General features: G+C 40.6%; 1 protein-coding gene across 7 annotated transcripts in view; it reads left to right on the top strand.

Moving 5' to 3' along the window:
- Positions 1–18,758, top strand: part of NTRK2 (neurotrophic receptor tyrosine kinase 2) — a 385,135-nt gene that overhangs the window by 216,033 nt on the left and 150,344 nt on the right. For 2 of the 7 annotated variants that reach the window (XM_073806014.1, XM_073806015.1), the window contains one exon: positions 2,859–3,640. The exons of the other annotated variants lie outside the window; for them this stretch is intronic. In XM_073806014.1, coding sequence (XP_073662115.1) covers positions 2,859–2,887 — 29 coding nt within the window. In that variant the 3' untranslated portion in view covers positions 2,888–3,640. Of the gene's footprint in view, positions 1–2,858; positions 3,641–18,758 lie in introns of those variants that run through there. 7 annotated transcript variants of the gene reach the window in all.

Below are 18,758 nucleotides of genomic sequence, written 5' to 3'. Positions count from 1 at the left end.
CTCATGGATAAGGGGACTTAGCAGTGAGTATCTTTTCAAATATAAAGGAACATCTGTAATTTCCTCCTATTCATTCAAATTTATCCTGAGGTATGTTTAACAATGGATTTGAATTTAATCATTAGGGTGAACAGTATTACAGTCTTGTAATGTGTGAGACTGAACCTCAACATAGCTTTCAGTTGAATATGTAATATGATAAGATAAATAGAATAGCATATGTGAAGAATATTGAGCTCCTTGAAATAAAAGGTATTCTTTGAAATCAAAGTATTATTAATTCTAATATTGTTATTATGGTGTGAACATGATGTGTGGAGGTTTGCTTAAAATGTGCATTCTTTGTTGAGATAAGCATCCTCCAATGGTTCCTGAAATGCCCTGCATGTGTAACAAATACTGAACAAAGCAAAGCAAGATAGTGTAATGAGAGATTCTGTCATCATTTTGATTGTTCTCCCTAGGAACAGAGTACTTTGACACCCCTGACACCACCAGCAGCACCAGTCTGTATGATGTACTTAGTTAACCTGAGACTGCATTAAAATTGAAGTTGACTAAAATCAACCTGTACTCAAAAATTTGCTTTTCTTTGTCAATGGAAGAAAGATAAAGCTGAATAATCAAGTAGATAGCATTAGCCTAGCAAGTCCAATAAGAGAAAATGAACCAATGAGCAAGAAAGCAAACAAATGAGAGCTTATAGAATCAAGTGAGCTAGATGGCTTCTGAGTCTGTGGTTCTTTCTAGAAGTGCTTTCTTCCCTTAGAAGTTCCACAGGAAAATTTCCAAAGGTCATTTCCTTAATCTAGAGTTCATAGAAGTTTTTACAAAGGTTTTGGATTAGACATTTTGGTAATTTTGGAGGAGTCTTGGTTTTGTGGCTCAGCCACTCCCACTTAGAAAGAGTTGGAAGAGTTGAGGAGACCTGCAGCTTCCCCTCAGCTTCTGCCCTCTACCAGAGGGCACCAGACCATTGATTGTTTAGTTGTTCCTTATAAAGTCTTGTTGGGTCCTTCACTCAGCAGTCCTTACTGGCTCAGTGTTCTCAATCACTTAGTATCTTATATCAGAAGAAGTTTTATTTCTTCCAAGCATCAAGCCATATGCTCTTTCATGATTTTAAGAACACTTAAAATAACACATCTTCCATAAATCCTTTTTCAAAGAAATGGGAATGAAGAAGCAATTTACTTCTCTCATTCCCTCTACCCTCTCTTAAATGCCATCCTTTACCCCATACTTTTTATCTTTATCTTCAATGTATCTGTTGCCTTTTGTGAAGTCCTGAGTATGACCACTCTGGTGTATGTTTCTCTAGTCTTGATTAGGTTAGATTGTAAGCTCCTAGAGAGCAGAAACTATACTTGTTGAACTACATCTTCGTAGCATGGGACATGATGTGCCTTTGATGTTGGCCAGATGTTGACCAGATATGGCTATATATTGCTGAAATATTAATTACTAACAGACTGGTAACAAGTATAGAGGACCTTTTACATTGACCCTTTTACATTGGGTCCTTTCCTATTAAATTTGCCTGTGTAGACTTTGTTAGATGTATTTTTAACAACATGTTAGCCAGTTTAAATAGATTTAGATAGCAAATTTAGCAGAAATAAGCCTTTAACAAAAAATCCTTTCTTTGAAGATCCTAATTGTAGTCGTTCAGAAATTTAAATATTTCAAAATGCATAGATCTGATGTGCAGAGGGATCTGTTGCTATAGACCCATGATATTTTGGGAGCTTAGCTTTCAGTTAAGTTATTCCCATGAAGTATTTTTACAACCAATCTCTAAAGAAGGGCTCTTCCAAGAAGTTGGATAGGTTACATCTGAAAAACAAATTTAAGAAGCTCTCAGAAAAAGTATGGAATTTTTCCCATGTGCTTAAAGCAAAATATCACATAGACAGTACACCACCAAGCCCTGGATCCATCAGAGGCTTGGGTCACAAACCAGCACTTTTACTTCTCTTTCCTAAAGCTGCCTGCTATTCAAAGATGTTGGCTTTATATGTGTGCTCTTATAAACAGTGATCCCAGCTTATTTCACTGAACTGTAAGAATCTAATGCAGAAGGTGAAGTTCAATTCATTACATATTTATTGGCTACCCACAATATTCCTACAATACTAAGAATTGGAAATTCGGTCATAATGATGGCATGTTCCTTGCCCTCAGGGAGTCTCCTTGGGGAGGCCAGTGGTGAAAGACTTCATCGTATAATCACAATGCACTATGATAGCATAGCTTAGAGCAAGGATCCTAAACCCTGACAAGGATTGGGCAGGTCAATATGAGAGAAACAGGCTAGATCAGAAAGATGATATGGTATAGTGAAGGTCATGATGGCATGTGGGCTTGGTATTACCAGATACTCCAAGTTCTCCAGAGAGAGCAGACATTTTATATTTTATGTGAATTCTCCAAGATTTAAAACGCTGGGTGGAACCAACAAAATACATCAGCAGAGTCAGATTTGGTCCACAATCCACCAACTGTTTGTGACCTTAAAGATCAATGAATACATACACCTTGTTTTACAGACAATGCTCAGAAATGGCTTGTCCAAAAGGAATACAGCCTCCCTGCTCATGTAGCTTTGCTCTAAAAACAGAACAACAAACAAACAAAAAATCATGATTAAACCATATTTCTTTAAATGATGTGTAAGATCATTTGAGTGAAGGATGATGATAAATTTTATCCCCCTAAGTAATTTTTCACTCTCAGGAGCTATGTGAGGTTTTCATTTACAAAGTCCAGAGGTTGTTTGCAGGATTTTAGAACAATCTGAACAGGGCTGAATTGCTCCTGAGCACTTTCCAATAGCAAGTCTGTCTACTTTATTGCAGGGCCCAGAGGTTCCCCCAAGACCGCCTGATAATAATTTGGTATTTGGAGGCTCCTGTGTCACTGCAGGAACTAAAGGAGGCTAAATCCATGCCTGATGGAGGAGAAGAGTTCTATGGTTATCTGCAAATTCTGGCCAGAGAACAACTTGACGTCACTCCTTAGCTTCCAAAACCTAGCCAAGCAAGAAGTTGCCTTCCCAAGAGAAAGCAGTGTGCTCTAATGACTAAACCCTCAAAGTGCTATGCCACTCTAACTATAGACCCATCTCCTCGATCAATCAGGATGGCAAGATGGAGCTGAGGAGCTCAGCAACATCAAGGCTGGAGTTGGTCTTTAATTCAACTAGTCTGTGTAGACGTGTCTGAAAACCACATCATCTGTCCGCACGGGGTGTTTTCCCAGTAGGACTGACCAACCCGGCTCAAGGGCAGCTGTGCTGCTATCCTCTCCTTGACTGCTAAGAACATTTTTGACAGGGTACAATGGAAACACACCTTCTGAGCTGGAAAAAAAAGAAAGAAAGAAATAAAGAAATAAAAAGAAAGAAAGAAAAAGAAAGAAAGAAAGAAAGAGAAAAAAAACCACTCTAACCAGCAAAACCCCCGAATCATCAATCTTGGGTTCTCTTGAAGGGTGGGAACGCGTTATAGCTTCCCCTGCAGGAAAAGCAAATGCCATAGACTCATTGTCATCCCTAGAATTGTGTCTTTCCTAGAGCAGCCTTGTAAATTAGCTAGGGTCCTAGGCGGAGGGCCTAAATTAAATGAGAATTGTCCTGAAATACATACTGTATGTGTTTGTTCTTACAGCGCATGCCCTCTGTGTATATCTAGGGCTAGTAACTCTGTGGCAGATGCAGATAAGGAATTCTGACTTTTCTCCACTTTAATTCCATTTCCAATGAAATGGATGTTTATTGACTTCCTGCAGCGTGTGCCATACTTCAAGTATTATCGTTCACGTGTGTATATATGTTCATGTGTGTGTTTTCCCATTGGTTACATGCTTATTAGGCAACTATGTAGATAAGCACAGATTCATAGACCAGCTAAGACTAAGGAGATTAAATATAATAAAGGGAGGGAGTGTTTTAACAGTAGTTGAAAAGATCACACAGGACACTCCTCTTGCGCCCCTTAACTGCCATACGCACCCCGTCATTGTGTTACCAACCAGGGGAGGGAATGGAAGTGGTATTTTTCACAGAACTGCAGAGGTTTTGAAAATGTTTGTAACATTACTTTGGGTACACATGAGCAAAAATTCTGAATCATATCCAAGACCTCAGGAGCTCGTTATATCAAGGGATGAGAGTTATCAGAGGTTATCTTTGAACTTCAGTGCAATCTGTGCCCATGGTCCATTTTGATGGTCCATTTGACGGAAGTAAAAACAGGCAGAAACAATTGCTATAGCACTTTCCTAGGTCCTTTGCCTACTAATTTTGTCTTTCAAAAGTATGTTTTCTTCTAAGTATTTAATTGGCCAAACAGTAACTGATTTGGGAACTGTTTATATCCCTTTGAAGGCCATGGCCTGCACTTTAAAAATAACCTAAGTCTGTTTTGCCCAGCATGAGTGTTAGGGGCGAGAGAACGCAGTTATTTTAGGATCCTTAGAAATTGCTTCGTTTATGGCACAGTGGGCTGACGACTCGTTTCATGGGGGTCTTCATGGCACGTTGCCCAGCCTCTGTAGGTCCCAGTCCAATTCTGTCTCTTGATGCCATAGTCCCCCATTGCCAGCTATAACAGCTTGATACTATATTCTCCTTTCAACTCCAGAGGACATGGTAAGAAGCTATCAAATAATGCTGAAAAAAAAGCAACTTGAGTTCCCTCGAAGAAAGGAAACGAATACATGCTGCACAATTACATGTAAAACGTAAGCCATGTTACAAACTCTATTGAGAAGGAGATTTGTTAGGAAACCAGTTTCAAGTACATTTACAACTAAGTGAAATAAGAGACATCATTCTATTAGCATTTGACCGCTGGGTGATATTATTTGTTATCAAAAAGGAAATACCACCCAGTTACAGGGTACCTAGACCTCTTAGAGAAAACAGTCCACCTTACATTTAATGACTAAAAGGGAAAAACAATTATAGATTTAGATCAGGGAGACACTCACAATGGTATTCTGATTTTACTTCCACATTATCGGCCAACCAAGAGGGAATTATGCACCCCTCACACATCAGACAGTTCAGTCCACTTTCACCAAATCATCAGTGATGTACTGGAAGCATGCAGGCAGATGCAGGATGCTACTGCATTTCTTCTGGGTATTTTCCAACGCCCAGCCCAGCTGGAGAGTGGATACCAGCATGATGAATTTACCAAATGCACCCCCATTTTGGTATCTGGTTGGTCACTCTTGCACGTGCCAGCAGATTGGGGACCAGGACCAGCTCAGCAAACACATATGCAGAGGAACCTCTTATGTTGCTAAGCAGCTCCTGCTACCCAGATGCTTTGAACACTGAATGCTCCCTGTCGTTAAGGAGAAATGAAAGAACGGGAGTTTTTCTTGGATGCGATGCTCGCTCACAGTTCAATTCTTCATGGCAGCTAATGTAACAGAGTGCAGGTTTTCTCCTTGTGAAGTTTTCTCTGCCTTTGCTAATTCTGCCAGCCAGAGAGGGTAAGCCACCATGGTTGGGATCTTCTCAGATTAGTCATTATGCCAGCTCTCCTTATGAAGTGCAGCCATGCTGCCTTTCATTCACGATGTTGTACTTGTTTATTTGTTTGCTGTTTTTCTTGGTAGTTGTTACTTCTCTTGAAAGGCATGTAAGATGAATTTGCTCCACACCATGGACAGGAAAGAATTGGAGAGAGATCTACTTAGTTCAACCTGATAACCAAGCACAAAGGCAGTCTCACTCCTTGAGCTCAGCCTCTAGGAGGAAAGCTGCTTCCTGAGATGGAGACAGCAGCCCAAAGGGTTCCTGAGTCCACGCTGCCCTCTGTCTGAGCCGGCTCCCTTTGGCTGAGAAGATGCTGTGTGTTTCTGAATGCTTGGGCTCCCTCAGGGAGGGAAAAATTAAAAGGCGGCATTTGTGGCTCAAAGGAAAAGGACATGTCAGTATCACAGTGACCTCCCCTCCACCCGCAGGGCTGAGGAGGTTCTTAGGCTGCAAAACTTTCAGTTTTAAAACTGGGACAGTCCTGGGCAAATGATAATGGATTGGTCACCCTAGTTGGTATAGCTCTGATGATTTCTGCTACTAAGACAGAATTAAGTCCTCCTTACCCAAAATGCCTGCAGATACCCTAAAATATGATTCTTTAAAATAAATAATATAGGTTGTAGTTGGAAATTTGGAAAACATAAGAAACAAAGATGAAATAAAAACTCATCTATAATTCCAACAGAGATAATTGTTGATAATATCCTTTGGATATCCAACTTCCTCATCTTATGAGTGTCCTTTTAACCTCCTGTGATATAAAGTCTAACCACTTGTACCCTGGCCTTTATTTGTACTGGGCTTTGTTCATATTTCTATAGTAAAGGCTTGTCTTGGGTGAATTGTGTTGGAAGGTCCATAGGAGGCTTGCTGGGTATATTATTGTCAGTGTCAGATTTTCTATTTGCTTGGTGATGCATAGGGATTAAGACAGAGCTGGGCTGGACTGGCCATGGCAGGTCGGGTTTCGAGGGACCGTGAATCCAGAGGAGCTTAGCTTTTCCAGGGTGAGTGTCACAGAGGAGACGAGCCTTGTGTTATGGGCCTGGAGGACTCAGGGAGCAAAAGGGTCCCGGATCTGCCAAGGCAGGCTGAGCACTCCAGTTTAGGGTCAGCTCTCTGGATGACTCCAAATGTAGTTGTCTGCTCCGCTGGAGCAGATGATCAGTTTTTGCCCCCAGTTCTTCACCCCAGCTGGGTAGCTCCTTTCAGAGAGCCAAGCGTGCTGGATCTGAAAGGGCCAGTCTGGTTACATCTGATATGATTCTCACTATTTAGAGATGCCTTTTCTTCCACCCAGGATTCCTCGGCTGTGCAAGGACCTCTGATGAATTGGAATCTCCCCTTAATCATTCAGCCTCACCTAAACTTGATGGAGTCAGTAGCCTAATATTCTCCAGTCTTCCCCTCATGAAATGCTTCCTCTTCTCATGTCTCAGGCATCAAGGCCCGAGCTGGGGCTCTGGCCAGGGGACTTCTATCAATAGTATGACATACAGGAGTATTTCAGAGTTGGCATTTTGCACAGTAATATTAAAGTTGATAGGTTCTAAAAATGAGTTCAGAACACATATATTCCTATGATTTGTAAGAGATTAGATTTGTGCGACTTTGAACCAAAGGGATTGGGAAGAATTCTAGGAAGGAAACAATAATCTAATGCCTAGTTTCTCTATTCTGCTTATCAGTTACTATATACGTTATGAGTATGGGTAGACATCAACATGCTTTTTACCCTGTTGCTATTATTTAGCACATTTATTTAACCATGCCATTGACCTTCTGGGTGCATTAAAGTAGAACCCAGGTCATTATGAGATAATGATGGCATTTAGACTAAGTGCAATATTCCTAATGTTCCAATAAGTGGTTGGTATAGAGGGGACAGGATACCATCCCACACTATCTAATTATATCAAAAGAGCTAGTCTCCATATTATGGAATGCTTTCCTTAGAGGAGATTACATGATATATCTGCTTATAAAATAAGCAGAGGTGACACCACTGAGTTGCCATCTCACATGTTTTCCTGAAAGAATGATGGATTTTCAGATCTGTTTATACTCTCATACCCACTACCGATCCCCACCCTTGCTCCTGAAAGGAGTTTGCTTTTTACAAGTGAGTTTGTTTTTATGAATGAGTTGCTAATGAACAGAGAGAAGCTAACTGGTTACCCAGGGACCTAGTCTTACTTTCTATTAATAGAGTACTCCGGCTAGCTGGACTAATTGGCCTCACATTGTCTCTATCCTGGCTTTACTTCCTCTGACCCATGAACATCAAGTCCTTTTTTGCCCATCTCATTCTGTCATCTTCCCTCCTTTTCTCTATATATTAGGGTTCAGGAACCATGATGCTAATGATGACATTGCATCCAAGTTCCTAGTTCCATTGATGCCATTTCCTGATATCCAGAGAAGCAGTTATGATTCTGTCTCACTGCTTAAGCCTTATTTTGAGAGGACCATTTTCTTCTTTTCCAAGTGCCGTTCACTTTTAGGATATTTCTCTCCCTCTTCAGAGCCTTAGTTTTGACTAACATACCTTTGTGTACATATAAGGTTTTAGTTTTCCTTGAGCCCTACCTAGACCTTTATCAACATTGGTTTTGGAAGAGGAAAACTCTCATTTTCTTAGTAACATTTTGATGATGGGGAGCTCTGCCTTAGATTCCTGAACTCCTGAGCTTTGAGGAAGAAGACAACGGCCAAGTAGCAAAGGGAATGACCTTATCACTCACTTCCTGAGTCATGCGTCTCCTCTGGGCTTGTGTATACTCTCTGCTGTTTCCTGCACATTGCATCCCAAGTTTTAAATTAAAGTGGATCTTAGCCGGAATGGGGTCTAATGACTGATGCATGGGTACAGTCCTTGGTGTTAACAACCCAGGGCCTTCTTTTGTTCTTGTAGAATAGATCTGTGTTTTCGAGGGCCAAGCTTCTGCATGGGGGCCAAGCTATGGGAGGGGGTTGTGAGGTTGGGGGTGAATCCATATGGTCTTCACACCTTCTGCCCACTTTTGGAAAGAGGGGGCTTGTGTGGATTGGTATGGATGACATTCCCCAAGCAGATCCTTCTGCTAACGGGCACCCAGTGTGGGTGTTAGTGTGGTCCTCTCTCGGAGGTCTCCCTGCTTCCCCATGACAAGCAATGAACCCCTTACCGCTTGCTGGGCACCTGCCTGCTGCTTTGCCGTGCTGGTCTCAGCACGGCATCTCCCTCTGATGCTGCACCACGATCTGCAGAGGTGGGAGACGGAGGGATCTCTGTTGACTGCTGCGTGTTGCTTAACTTTATTTCCCTCTCTTATGTTTGAAGAGAGTGGACCTGAAACATGACCTGCATTCTTTTACTATGTTCAGAACCTCCAGGGCTTGTCCACACATATGTATAAATGATAATAGAGCTTGGAAATCTTTATTATACAGACACGCTGATGGAAATGAGATCTGTTGTATTGGAATTTGTGATGTAGTTGATCAGTCAGAACCAAACTCGTACACCAATAAAGACAAGAGTGTCAGATTAATGGTCTCCATTGCCTACTTTTTATCACCTACTAATAATTATTTTTTACATAAACTGGAGAATATAATTCAGTGTTGGGATTCCTAAAGGCACTACAGACAGCCTCGTAGAAGTTGTCCCGCTGATTCCCATTTAGCTCCCAAGCAGCCCCCTCTGCACCCAGCAGGGCCAGGATTAGGGTAATGTGGGGAGGCCCTCAATTAAAGTGCAGAATTTAAAGGGGCACCAACAAACTCAGCCATCAAGGTAAATCATATTTCAATGCAATATTTTAAAAGCCAAAAATTAATGAAAGAAATCTATGAAGAAAATTTTAAAATTTTTAATTAAGACAGGATTGAGAGGGTGGGGATTAGGGTGAGGTGAGTGCTACAAATTCAAGGTCAAATACTGTCGTTATTTGAAATTTCAAGTTTTTTTCTTCATAGATGTTTTTGTTAAATTTTTTAATATTACATTAAAACATTATTCATAATGTTTTGATATTTTATATTAACTATAAATGGAATATAATCTTTAAAAATTGTGAGTCACTATATTGTACACCTGAAACATATGATATTGTACATCAACTATACCTCAATAAAAAAATAATTTAAATAAAGGGAAAAAATAAAACATTATTCATGTCGATTACTGAATTTGTGGTGCTCCCTTAAATTTTGTGCACAAGGCAAGAATCTCACTCCCCTCACCCTAGCTTGGCCCTGGACTCAGGCTCCTTCTGGCCAGGATCTTGTGTAAACCTCTGGCCTTTGCAAAGCTCTGTTTTGTATACATTAGCTGCTGGGTTGATTAGCTTTCGGTCTTCTCTCCTTTCCTGCATTCCTGGCCTAATTGTCCTTCCTCCCTCCATCCCATCTGCCCCTGGAGATACATTTCTCTGACTCCCTTTTGCTCAGCCAGCCTCAGCATCCCTGGCACTAACCATCCTGTGATATCTGCTGAAATATCTGCATAGATGGGCACTCTCATCTTCTGATGGCCTTTTTTCTGTATGTGACTCTCCAGAATGAGGAAATGAATCAAGACTGCCACAAAAAAAAAGAAAAAAAAAAAAAAGAAAAGAAAGAAGAAAAGAAAGAAAGACAAGAAAAGAGAGAGTCTTTTAAAAAGGCAGAAAGGATAGGAGGGTCCAGGGATCTTCTTAGCAAATTTGAGAATTAATCTAGGGAAAAATTGGATAAAATTTTTAAATATAAGTGAAATTAAAATATATATTAGATATTGCTTCATTTCCCCACATTTGGAGTTGTAGTGTTAGATTTGCTAAGTTAGAGATACATACTCTTTGAGATTTAAAATACTCCATTTTCACTTAGCCTATTCCTTAATGTCATGAGCCCCTTTTGTAATGTGTGCATTTTTGATTATTTTAAACAACCAATATCAAATGCCTTTTATGTGCCAGGCCTTATGAGTTGCATTTTCACATTAAAAAAAAAAAAAAAAAAAGAGGAAGCCCTGTCAGCACTGCAGGATAGATATTATTACTCTGTTTTATAGATGAGAAAATTAAGGCTCGGAGAGCTTGAGAGGAAAAATAATGAACCCAAATTACAGCCCCAATGTGGGGGAGTTTCTGTTCAGTCCCCAGTCGGCCTCCCTGAAGTCTGGGGCTCTTTCCAGCTGAGTGCGCTGCTGATCTTTTCCAAAAATAGCATGGAGCAATTTTGAAACTCTGCAAGAGGAATTGTAATGTTGGTGTTGTACCTTTCATGTGGGCTTATCAAGGTAGGCTGAGGGTATTAACCTTCAAACATGCAGCAGGGTCGAGCCAGACAGCGGGGAGTGGGTTTATTGCTGGGGAGAAAGGAGCCAGTAGTAGGCTGACCCCGGGCCCAGTCTCTAATGTAAGGGTTGACACAGGGGTCACTAGGGAGGTCTTCTCAATGGAGTCGTTACCAGAAGTACTAAGTAATCATGAATAATAAACTCTTATTTTTATTTTTTCTGGTTAAAATCATGTAAAATCCCTCTTCCCCCACCCCAACCCACTCTAAAATGTTGGCCTTTTTTGTTTTATTTCAGAAAACCCTAGGAAAAGAATCCTATATCATAGATCTCTGACTCTTTCTTGGACACCTTCACTCCTCTGAGATAAGCACATCACTTTTCCTAGGTGAACTTGATGTCTATCTCTCCAAAGACAGAGTTCAAAGAATACCAAGAGTTTTAGGAGCCAGATGAAGTGCACACATTTACTGAGGTTTGTAAACCAGTGTTGCGAGGGTTAAAGCACCCACAGCATCTGCCTGGGTCACCCTGTTCCAGGGAGACCAAGAGGACACAGGCTAATACTGCCTTCTCGATAACCATTCTACAGACAACCAATTTCAATGCCAGCCATGTGTGAACATCTTGTAGGACAGACAAGTCACTTTTCTGGCTTACCCTCTATGACTCATTGTTTTCATTTTCCATGCAAAGGTCCATGTTTCCAAATTGCCTACTCGAAAGGGGTCAAGATTCTTATAGATATTTAGCCTTTAAGGAGTCTTTTTAAAAAACAAGAATCACCTTTGGTAAGTGGCATTTCTTCCACGGGAAGAGCATGCATCAGGAGCTTCATAAGGTCAGGGAGCTGATATTCTAAGGTGTCTACTTTGTTACAGGGGCACGTACACCCACAGATTTGTAAGTGTGACTTCATGGTAATCTTGTAGTAAGTAGAGTAACACGTGCTCCCCCAAAACATCACATAGCAATGCCTCACTGCGCATGACGAGTGCAGATGAATTAGAAATGGGGAGGTTAGCCAAAATGAATAAATTCTTTTCTGACCCAATGTTTTACTCTCTTAATTATCTTAATAACTTAGAAAAGACCAGAGTTCGGGGTATGAATTATTCAGTTGCCGTTCAAAGGCCATCATAACAAATAAGGTTACAATCAAACTATTGTTTGTTGGAGACTTCTAGGCCCCCTAGACACCCATGCCTGTAACAGTACAAAGCTGTAAAGCTTGGGCAGCCCTTTAGTGTTTGTTAAGATGCAGCCCGAGAGCGGCTTGGAGAGACTACAGAGGATCAGACTTCACACAAGCAGAGTTGAAATATTTCCAAAGAGAATTTGATGAGTCTTTTGCTTACCCTGGAATAAGTATTGTGTGTGTTTTGCTTGTACCTACCATTTGCCAATATGGAAAAGTTTCCTAATGAAATGAAATCAAACAAATCTCTGACTAATGATACTGTGTGAAATCTTTAACAAAGAAACTCCCGGATAGGGCGGCATAGAGGGGATGAGGATGAAAGTTCAGATTTGGTTCAGCCTGTATAATCATATGTCTTTGTCGGATGATGAATGTGTATAATCAGGAAGTCACGTCTTACCCGGGAATTGAGTGGCAGTAGTCATCGAATGATATTGAAAATCGCAGATGGAAAGACTTATTAACAATTGTGTAAGTTTCTAACCACAAACTGTTCAATGGACAAACAAGTGCTTTGGCATCTCCAGCTCTTAGAACGGTACCCAGGACATTGCATAATTAACATGTGGTGAATAACTGAAGGAACACATGAATGGATAAGTGTATTTGCTGTGCTTGTAACTATACTGTAGCTTTGGGAGAAAAATACGTCTCTACTTCACCAGGCATCTGACATGGCTAATAAGTTAAATTCTCCTCTGATTCTGTTAGGAGCAGAAGTTAGGCAACCTTTCCATTTGAATTGCTGAATTTGGTTATCCTCTCTGGTCTGCAAAGAGCTCTTAGAGGTCTCTAAACATGGAAATATTTAACTCATGATGGGTTAAGGCATACGAATTGTGATTTGGAAGGTATGGTAGCACAGGGGTTTAAAAGGCCTTTAGGGGATAATCATGTCATTCTAAGTATAACTGCAATGTCTCCATGAGAAAATGACTCCCATTTCTAAATAATCAACGTGGAAATGGACTTTGGTAACTAGATTCATTTATGACTTGAGGAGTCCCTACGTATGAACAATATACCTGACACAATGAAATAGGTAAAATAAATATTTTTTCACAAACACTTTTTACAAAGTTACCAAAATTTGAGAATTCCTAAACTCCACAATTTGAAGAGGAAAGTCAGTAGGAATTTGGCAAATTTTGCAATCCATTTAATAAACAAAATGTCAAGGTGCCCAAATGGGGTCAGATTAGACTCAGCGCTTCTGATGATTCTGTATCAAGACAATTAGAAACTACGATTACTTCAAAAGTTTACTTAAGAAAGTCAAGTTCGCTAACTCAGTTAATTTTCTTCAGAGAAAATATGCTACTAGAATGCAAAGTGATAAGAATGCTAACTGTGGTATAACTTAGTATTCATAGTATAAGAAATTATTCGGATATTATTTCATTCCCGCCCGCAAGTTCTTAAGTTTCTTTTGGAATTTCATCTTATGTGATTTGATCTGTACCAAATAATATGCGAAGAGATAATGGGATTTAAGGAGAGGAATGATTGAATCACCATGTCCCAATAAAAAGTGTTCAAATTGGATTTCACTACATAATGAATTCTGCTTCAACTTACTTTGACATAAATAAGATTGGGTAAGGGAAACCAGAGTAAATCAAATAAATTAATAAAAGCTATCAGAGCTGCTTCAAATTTGTCCCCCAGACAGTGTCTGCTTATTTGTATAATAAAACCTGCTCTCATAAATTAAAACCTAGGCATGCCACTTGGTTGAAAGCAAAAATTTAAGGAAAAGTTAGCACATTTTTGGGGCCTGATTAAGGTGCCTTCTGGTTTCATCAATATCAATAGTCCCTTTGAAAACTGAAACCTGAAACCCAGAAGAACAAGGCTCAACTTTCAACTAGAATTTTTTTACAAAATAAGATTGGAGATACAGGCATGCATGCAATATTGATGATTAGCTGTCCTTCATATTTTCTTAATTACACACATTTACTGAACACGAGGAAATTTTTTCATTTTGTCTAGATGGAGGCCGTGTCTCTATCAGCATAATATATCACGGTATTTGTGAGTCTCGTGCAAAATTGAATTTGCATCTCTCCTGCCACTCACAGGGAGTTCATTATCTTACAGTACAACCACTGGGAAAAATGCAATTTCCAGTGTTTAATAAAACTGTGGTCTTTTCACAAGGCTTATGATGCTTGAGCAATTTGTTAGTCACAATTGATCACAGATGCTTAACACTAATTATATGGTGGATAGTGCCAGTAAGGGTGATTTTAAATATTTATTTACTATATTTCAATGCAAACAGGGTATTTTGCAACTGCACTGTTACTTGTATTTCTCAGAGTTGAAGTGTCTTCTCAAAATGTTAAACTTAAAAGATATGTCACAAAGCGAAACATACAATATATAAAATATGTGCTGGATGTGGTTAAGAGGCAAGGAAACTGATGGGAAAAGCCTCTACTCTTGCTTCCTAGTTTAGCCATGGACAGTGGAAAGAAATAGGGCATTGACGGTCCTGAAATGTGTCCCTCGGACTAACTAGTACTTTTTAACTCTCTGGGGTAGAGATGATCACTGCGGCCCCTTTAAGCTAGTCAGTTTGGAAATCTGTGATCTAATTAAGCCTCACTGATCAAAAATTATTAAGCATTTAAAATATGACCTCACTAATTGGAAAACTGAAAGGCCAGAAGCCTGTTTTCTGATGATCCCTTAAAAATGAGGTTCAAGTGACAAATCACTGAAAAAGAACTGAGTTGTAAGTAGTGAGGTCGAGCCCTCAAAACGTGGTCTTCAGCTAATTAAACAGCCTTTTGAAGGATGGCTATCATATGTGCATGATTTCAGTGGCCCTAGATCTTTATATTAAAGATGCAATTTAAATTTGAACCACATCTGGTGTTCTTTGTGCTGTAATAAACCAAGTGTGTGAAATTAACTTGTAGTAGAAGTCATCCTTTATTTTTTTTGCTTGGAATAATCTAGAGAAGCATTATGTCATGCACTTATGAAAGCCCTAAGCTGAAAGCATAAACAAGAGTTAGCTTGGGCAACTTCAGAAGAAAAAGGTGTCAGGAGGACCTATTTCCCATGAGGTTTTTTAAACCCAGTATTCAAAATGGCTTTCCAACAGCAATTTTGAAGATGCTGTGCTTTCGTACATTGTTTCTACCAACAGATTACTTAGCCAGAAAGACGAGATCTTCAAAGAACTCATAACACACAGATGGGAAATGGGATTTATACTCGTTAGGGCAGCACTGTATGATTTTGTAGATGTTCCTGACTACTATGAAGAATTTGATGTGGACTCAGCTAACGCAGTTCACGGGCAAAGAACTTTCCACAGAGAGAAAGTTAAGGTTACCGTACTTTATGAGGTTGAAGATTGTATCCCCATATTTTCTTTTAAAGGTAAAATTTCAGTTTGGACCGTGGATCCATGGGAAGTTGCTTCCCAAGCTTGTGGAGCTGTTGGGCCCCTAATCTCCAAATTGTCCCACATTTGATGGTTTGGAGAAAGGTAATTGCTACCTGAACACTATCTAGGCTTGGCGTTCAAGTTCAGCCTTAGTTATCATCACCCAAACCTCGTGCTACTGCCACCCCTGGAGCACCCACTCCAGCTTGGTGCCTCAGTGTTTCAGACCAACTTTGCCTCAGTAACGTGCACACATTTCTGTTTCTTCTGTCGCCATGCAGAGGTATCTGAGACTGGTCACTGGAGTCTGGAGGCCAGATGCCTTTCCCTGAATGAGTTGATTGAGAAGATTCCATCCTGTCTTTTCATCTCACTATCTCCCATGACCTTTATCTCAACACCTTCTCCTTGACCTGACCCTTCACCAGCTTGAAACCAGTTCTAGCTTCCAGGTTTTGCTTAACAGGCATTTTCTGGGCCACTGAGTATTTTTCACTGGGTAATATAAAAAGGAGACAGAGTGAGCCAGGAAGCAGATGTCTCTTGGGTGGTGCGAGTCTTTGAGAGTTGGAATTTGAAATCTCTGTCTGAAAGAAACAGTGAATGGGTGTAATTAGTCAGGCTGATGAAGGAGTAAAACCTGGTAAGCAATTTTTTTGACTGGCTTAATGAAAAGCATTAGCTATCAGTTTCTGCCTAAACTCGCTGCGGGTAAAACAAGTGTGGGGTTTGAACAAAAGATAAAGATTCCACGTGGGTTTGGACTCTGTTCCTGAGAATAAGTTTTGCTTGGGCGGTGGTTCATCCAAAACAAAAAAAAACAAAAAAAATCAATGACTTGTGTCACTTCTTCACACATTTTATTTTAAGAGAATGGATCATATTTCAGGAAATGGAAGAGGTTCTTGCAAAGGCCACAACTGGTATTTTGTAACCCAGTGTGTGTTGCTCATTTTCTTCTCATCCCCTTAAGCCAGGCGTTTTCCCTAAGTTAGTTTTCAAGGCAAAGGAATTTTTAAGGATTGACTTGAGGTTATCTCCCATCGCCGTGCATCCTCCCCTGATGGCGTGAATCTGGCCAACAGCTGCCAGAGGCCTTGAGACCTATTCATCATCAAGTGACTAGCAAGAAATTAAGTGCCCCATGGAGGGGATGTTTTACTGCTGTCAAAGGAATTAAAAAATGATCCTCTAGCATCATTAATGACAGCTGGTAAAGCCGTGGAGCCAAAAGATGTGACATTCAAGAAGAAGATGGTTTGATATCCAAAAACAAAATGGCAGCCTCTCTGAATCTTGACTGTAAGCTGTACTGAGCATCCTTCACAAGGCCAGACCAAATATATCAGCGATGTGTAAGCTCGAGTCCAGAGTGCGGTCCCAGATGCTGTTTCTCTTTCTGGCCATCAACAGTCACTGCCTCTTGAGATGTTAGGTAACCATCTCCAGCAAGATGGCAGTATCCATTCTCAGATTCGCTTTGTTATATAAATTTCAGCTTTCTGGCTTGGATCCCAGTAGAAAAATCTCTTAACTTGGGATTGGACAGAAGGGCTGAATATACACTTTTTTTTTCCTTAGGGGAAAGATTATTTATTAGTGTTACTTGAGGTCACAAATTATTTTCTTGATAAAGTGGGGGAAAAGAGGGACACATGATCTTGTTTCATGTCCTATTTGCTTAAGATTCAGATTAATTTTACAAGAAGTGACAAAACCCATTTTTTAAGGTACGTGGCTTCTTGACAAACCACAGAGTAGAACAGAAAACAAAATAAATTCTGCCTCATTACTTTCCAAGTAGTTAATAAGGCAAACAAAAGTCAGCCAGGACAAAGAAAGCAGAAGAAAATGTTATTCTTGGGTTCAGATGTTAGAGAGGAACTTAACCAGTTCTAGAAAGGGATGAGGAAAGGAAACTTTTTTGAGACTTACCATGAGCTGTTTCCATGTACATTATCTCAGCTAAAGTTCAGGCAATTTCTTATGAATGAGGAGAGTGAGACTTGGAGAGTCTGAGTAAGACTCATGGTCTAGGTAGAAAGTGGAAGAGAAAAGACAAAAACCCAGCTTCTCCCACCTCAAAGCTACCTGAACACTTCTGTCTCCGCCACTCATCTCCAAGCACCTGGCCGCCAACCCTACGGAAATCCCTAAGGGATGGGGCCCCATCCTTAGAGAGCCACACACTATGAAACTGACCTGACCCCAGACATTCCAGCCATAGTAGTGGAAGGTTGAGTCCATTATCAGGACAAATCATGGGTTACAAAATTTGCTTTGGTTGAAATCCTTGAGAAGCTCAGCCTTTATCTGCAGGCCGATTGCCTCATGGATGAACTTTCTCCATTTGTTACCACCGATAGCAATTAATTTTTCTTTTTTTTATTTTTGCGGTACGCGGGCCTCTCACTGTTGTGGCCTCTCCTGTTGCGGAGCACAGGCTTCGGACGCGCATGCTCAGCGGCCGTGGCTCATGGGCCCAGCCGCTCCGCGGCATGTGGGATCTTCCCGGACCGGGGCACGAACCCGTGTCCCCTGCATCGGCAGGCGGACTCTCAACCACTGCACCACCAGGGAAGCCCAGCAATTACTTTTTTAAATGGCTCTTTTAAAACATTTTTCCCTTCCTTTAATTCCAAAACACCCCTGATGCTTTAAGCAGGACCCCAAATATTTTTGTATTTTGAATTTGTATATAACTTTAACATATCATTGGGGCATAGTCTAAGGGTATAACTTTTTCAGCCCATTGCCAGGAGGAAACAGCTGTCCTTATAACACCATCATTATTGCTCGTATGGAGACAGTGGCATCAGGAAGATTTGGACTTTAATCCTGGCCTCCCACTGTTGCTCTTGTGTGACCTCGGGCAAGTCACATACCCTCAATCAGCCTCAGTTTCCAGTCTGTAAAATGATATTAACATGATAAAAAATACTCATGGCTACTCTCTTGGGGTACTCATTAAGAGCCAGCTGCTGTGCTAAGTAGTGTGCCAACATCATCGCAGTATGCGCAAAATGAGGATAATAGTGCCCAGCAGGTCTGCTTCTCGTGCATCTTCACGGATTTGGAATGCATATAACGCATCTAGTATATTATGCACAGCTCACTGTGGTCAATACATGTCAATCGTGGTCAATAGACGTTCTCCTGTGTCTCCCTTTCCTTCTCTACCTCAGCTTTGGGTCACATTAGTTCCCCATCGCTCAGGCTCCCGTGCTGGGAAATAATGGGTCCATGGATGTGACTGATTCGTACTAATGATTGTGACCCTTATTGTCCTCATGTGACAAGTCCTGACCCAGGCCGGGGCTTCTTCATTATG

Source organism: Tursiops truncatus, chromosome 6 (assembly GCF_011762595.2).
Source record: "Tursiops truncatus isolate mTurTru1 chromosome 6, mTurTru1.mat.Y, whole genome shotgun sequence".
NCBI lineage: Eukaryota > Metazoa > Chordata > Mammalia > Artiodactyla > Delphinidae > Tursiops > Tursiops truncatus.
The sequence above is the reverse complement of the archived record's forward strand: the minus strand, read 5'-3'. Positions and strand labels throughout refer to the sequence as shown.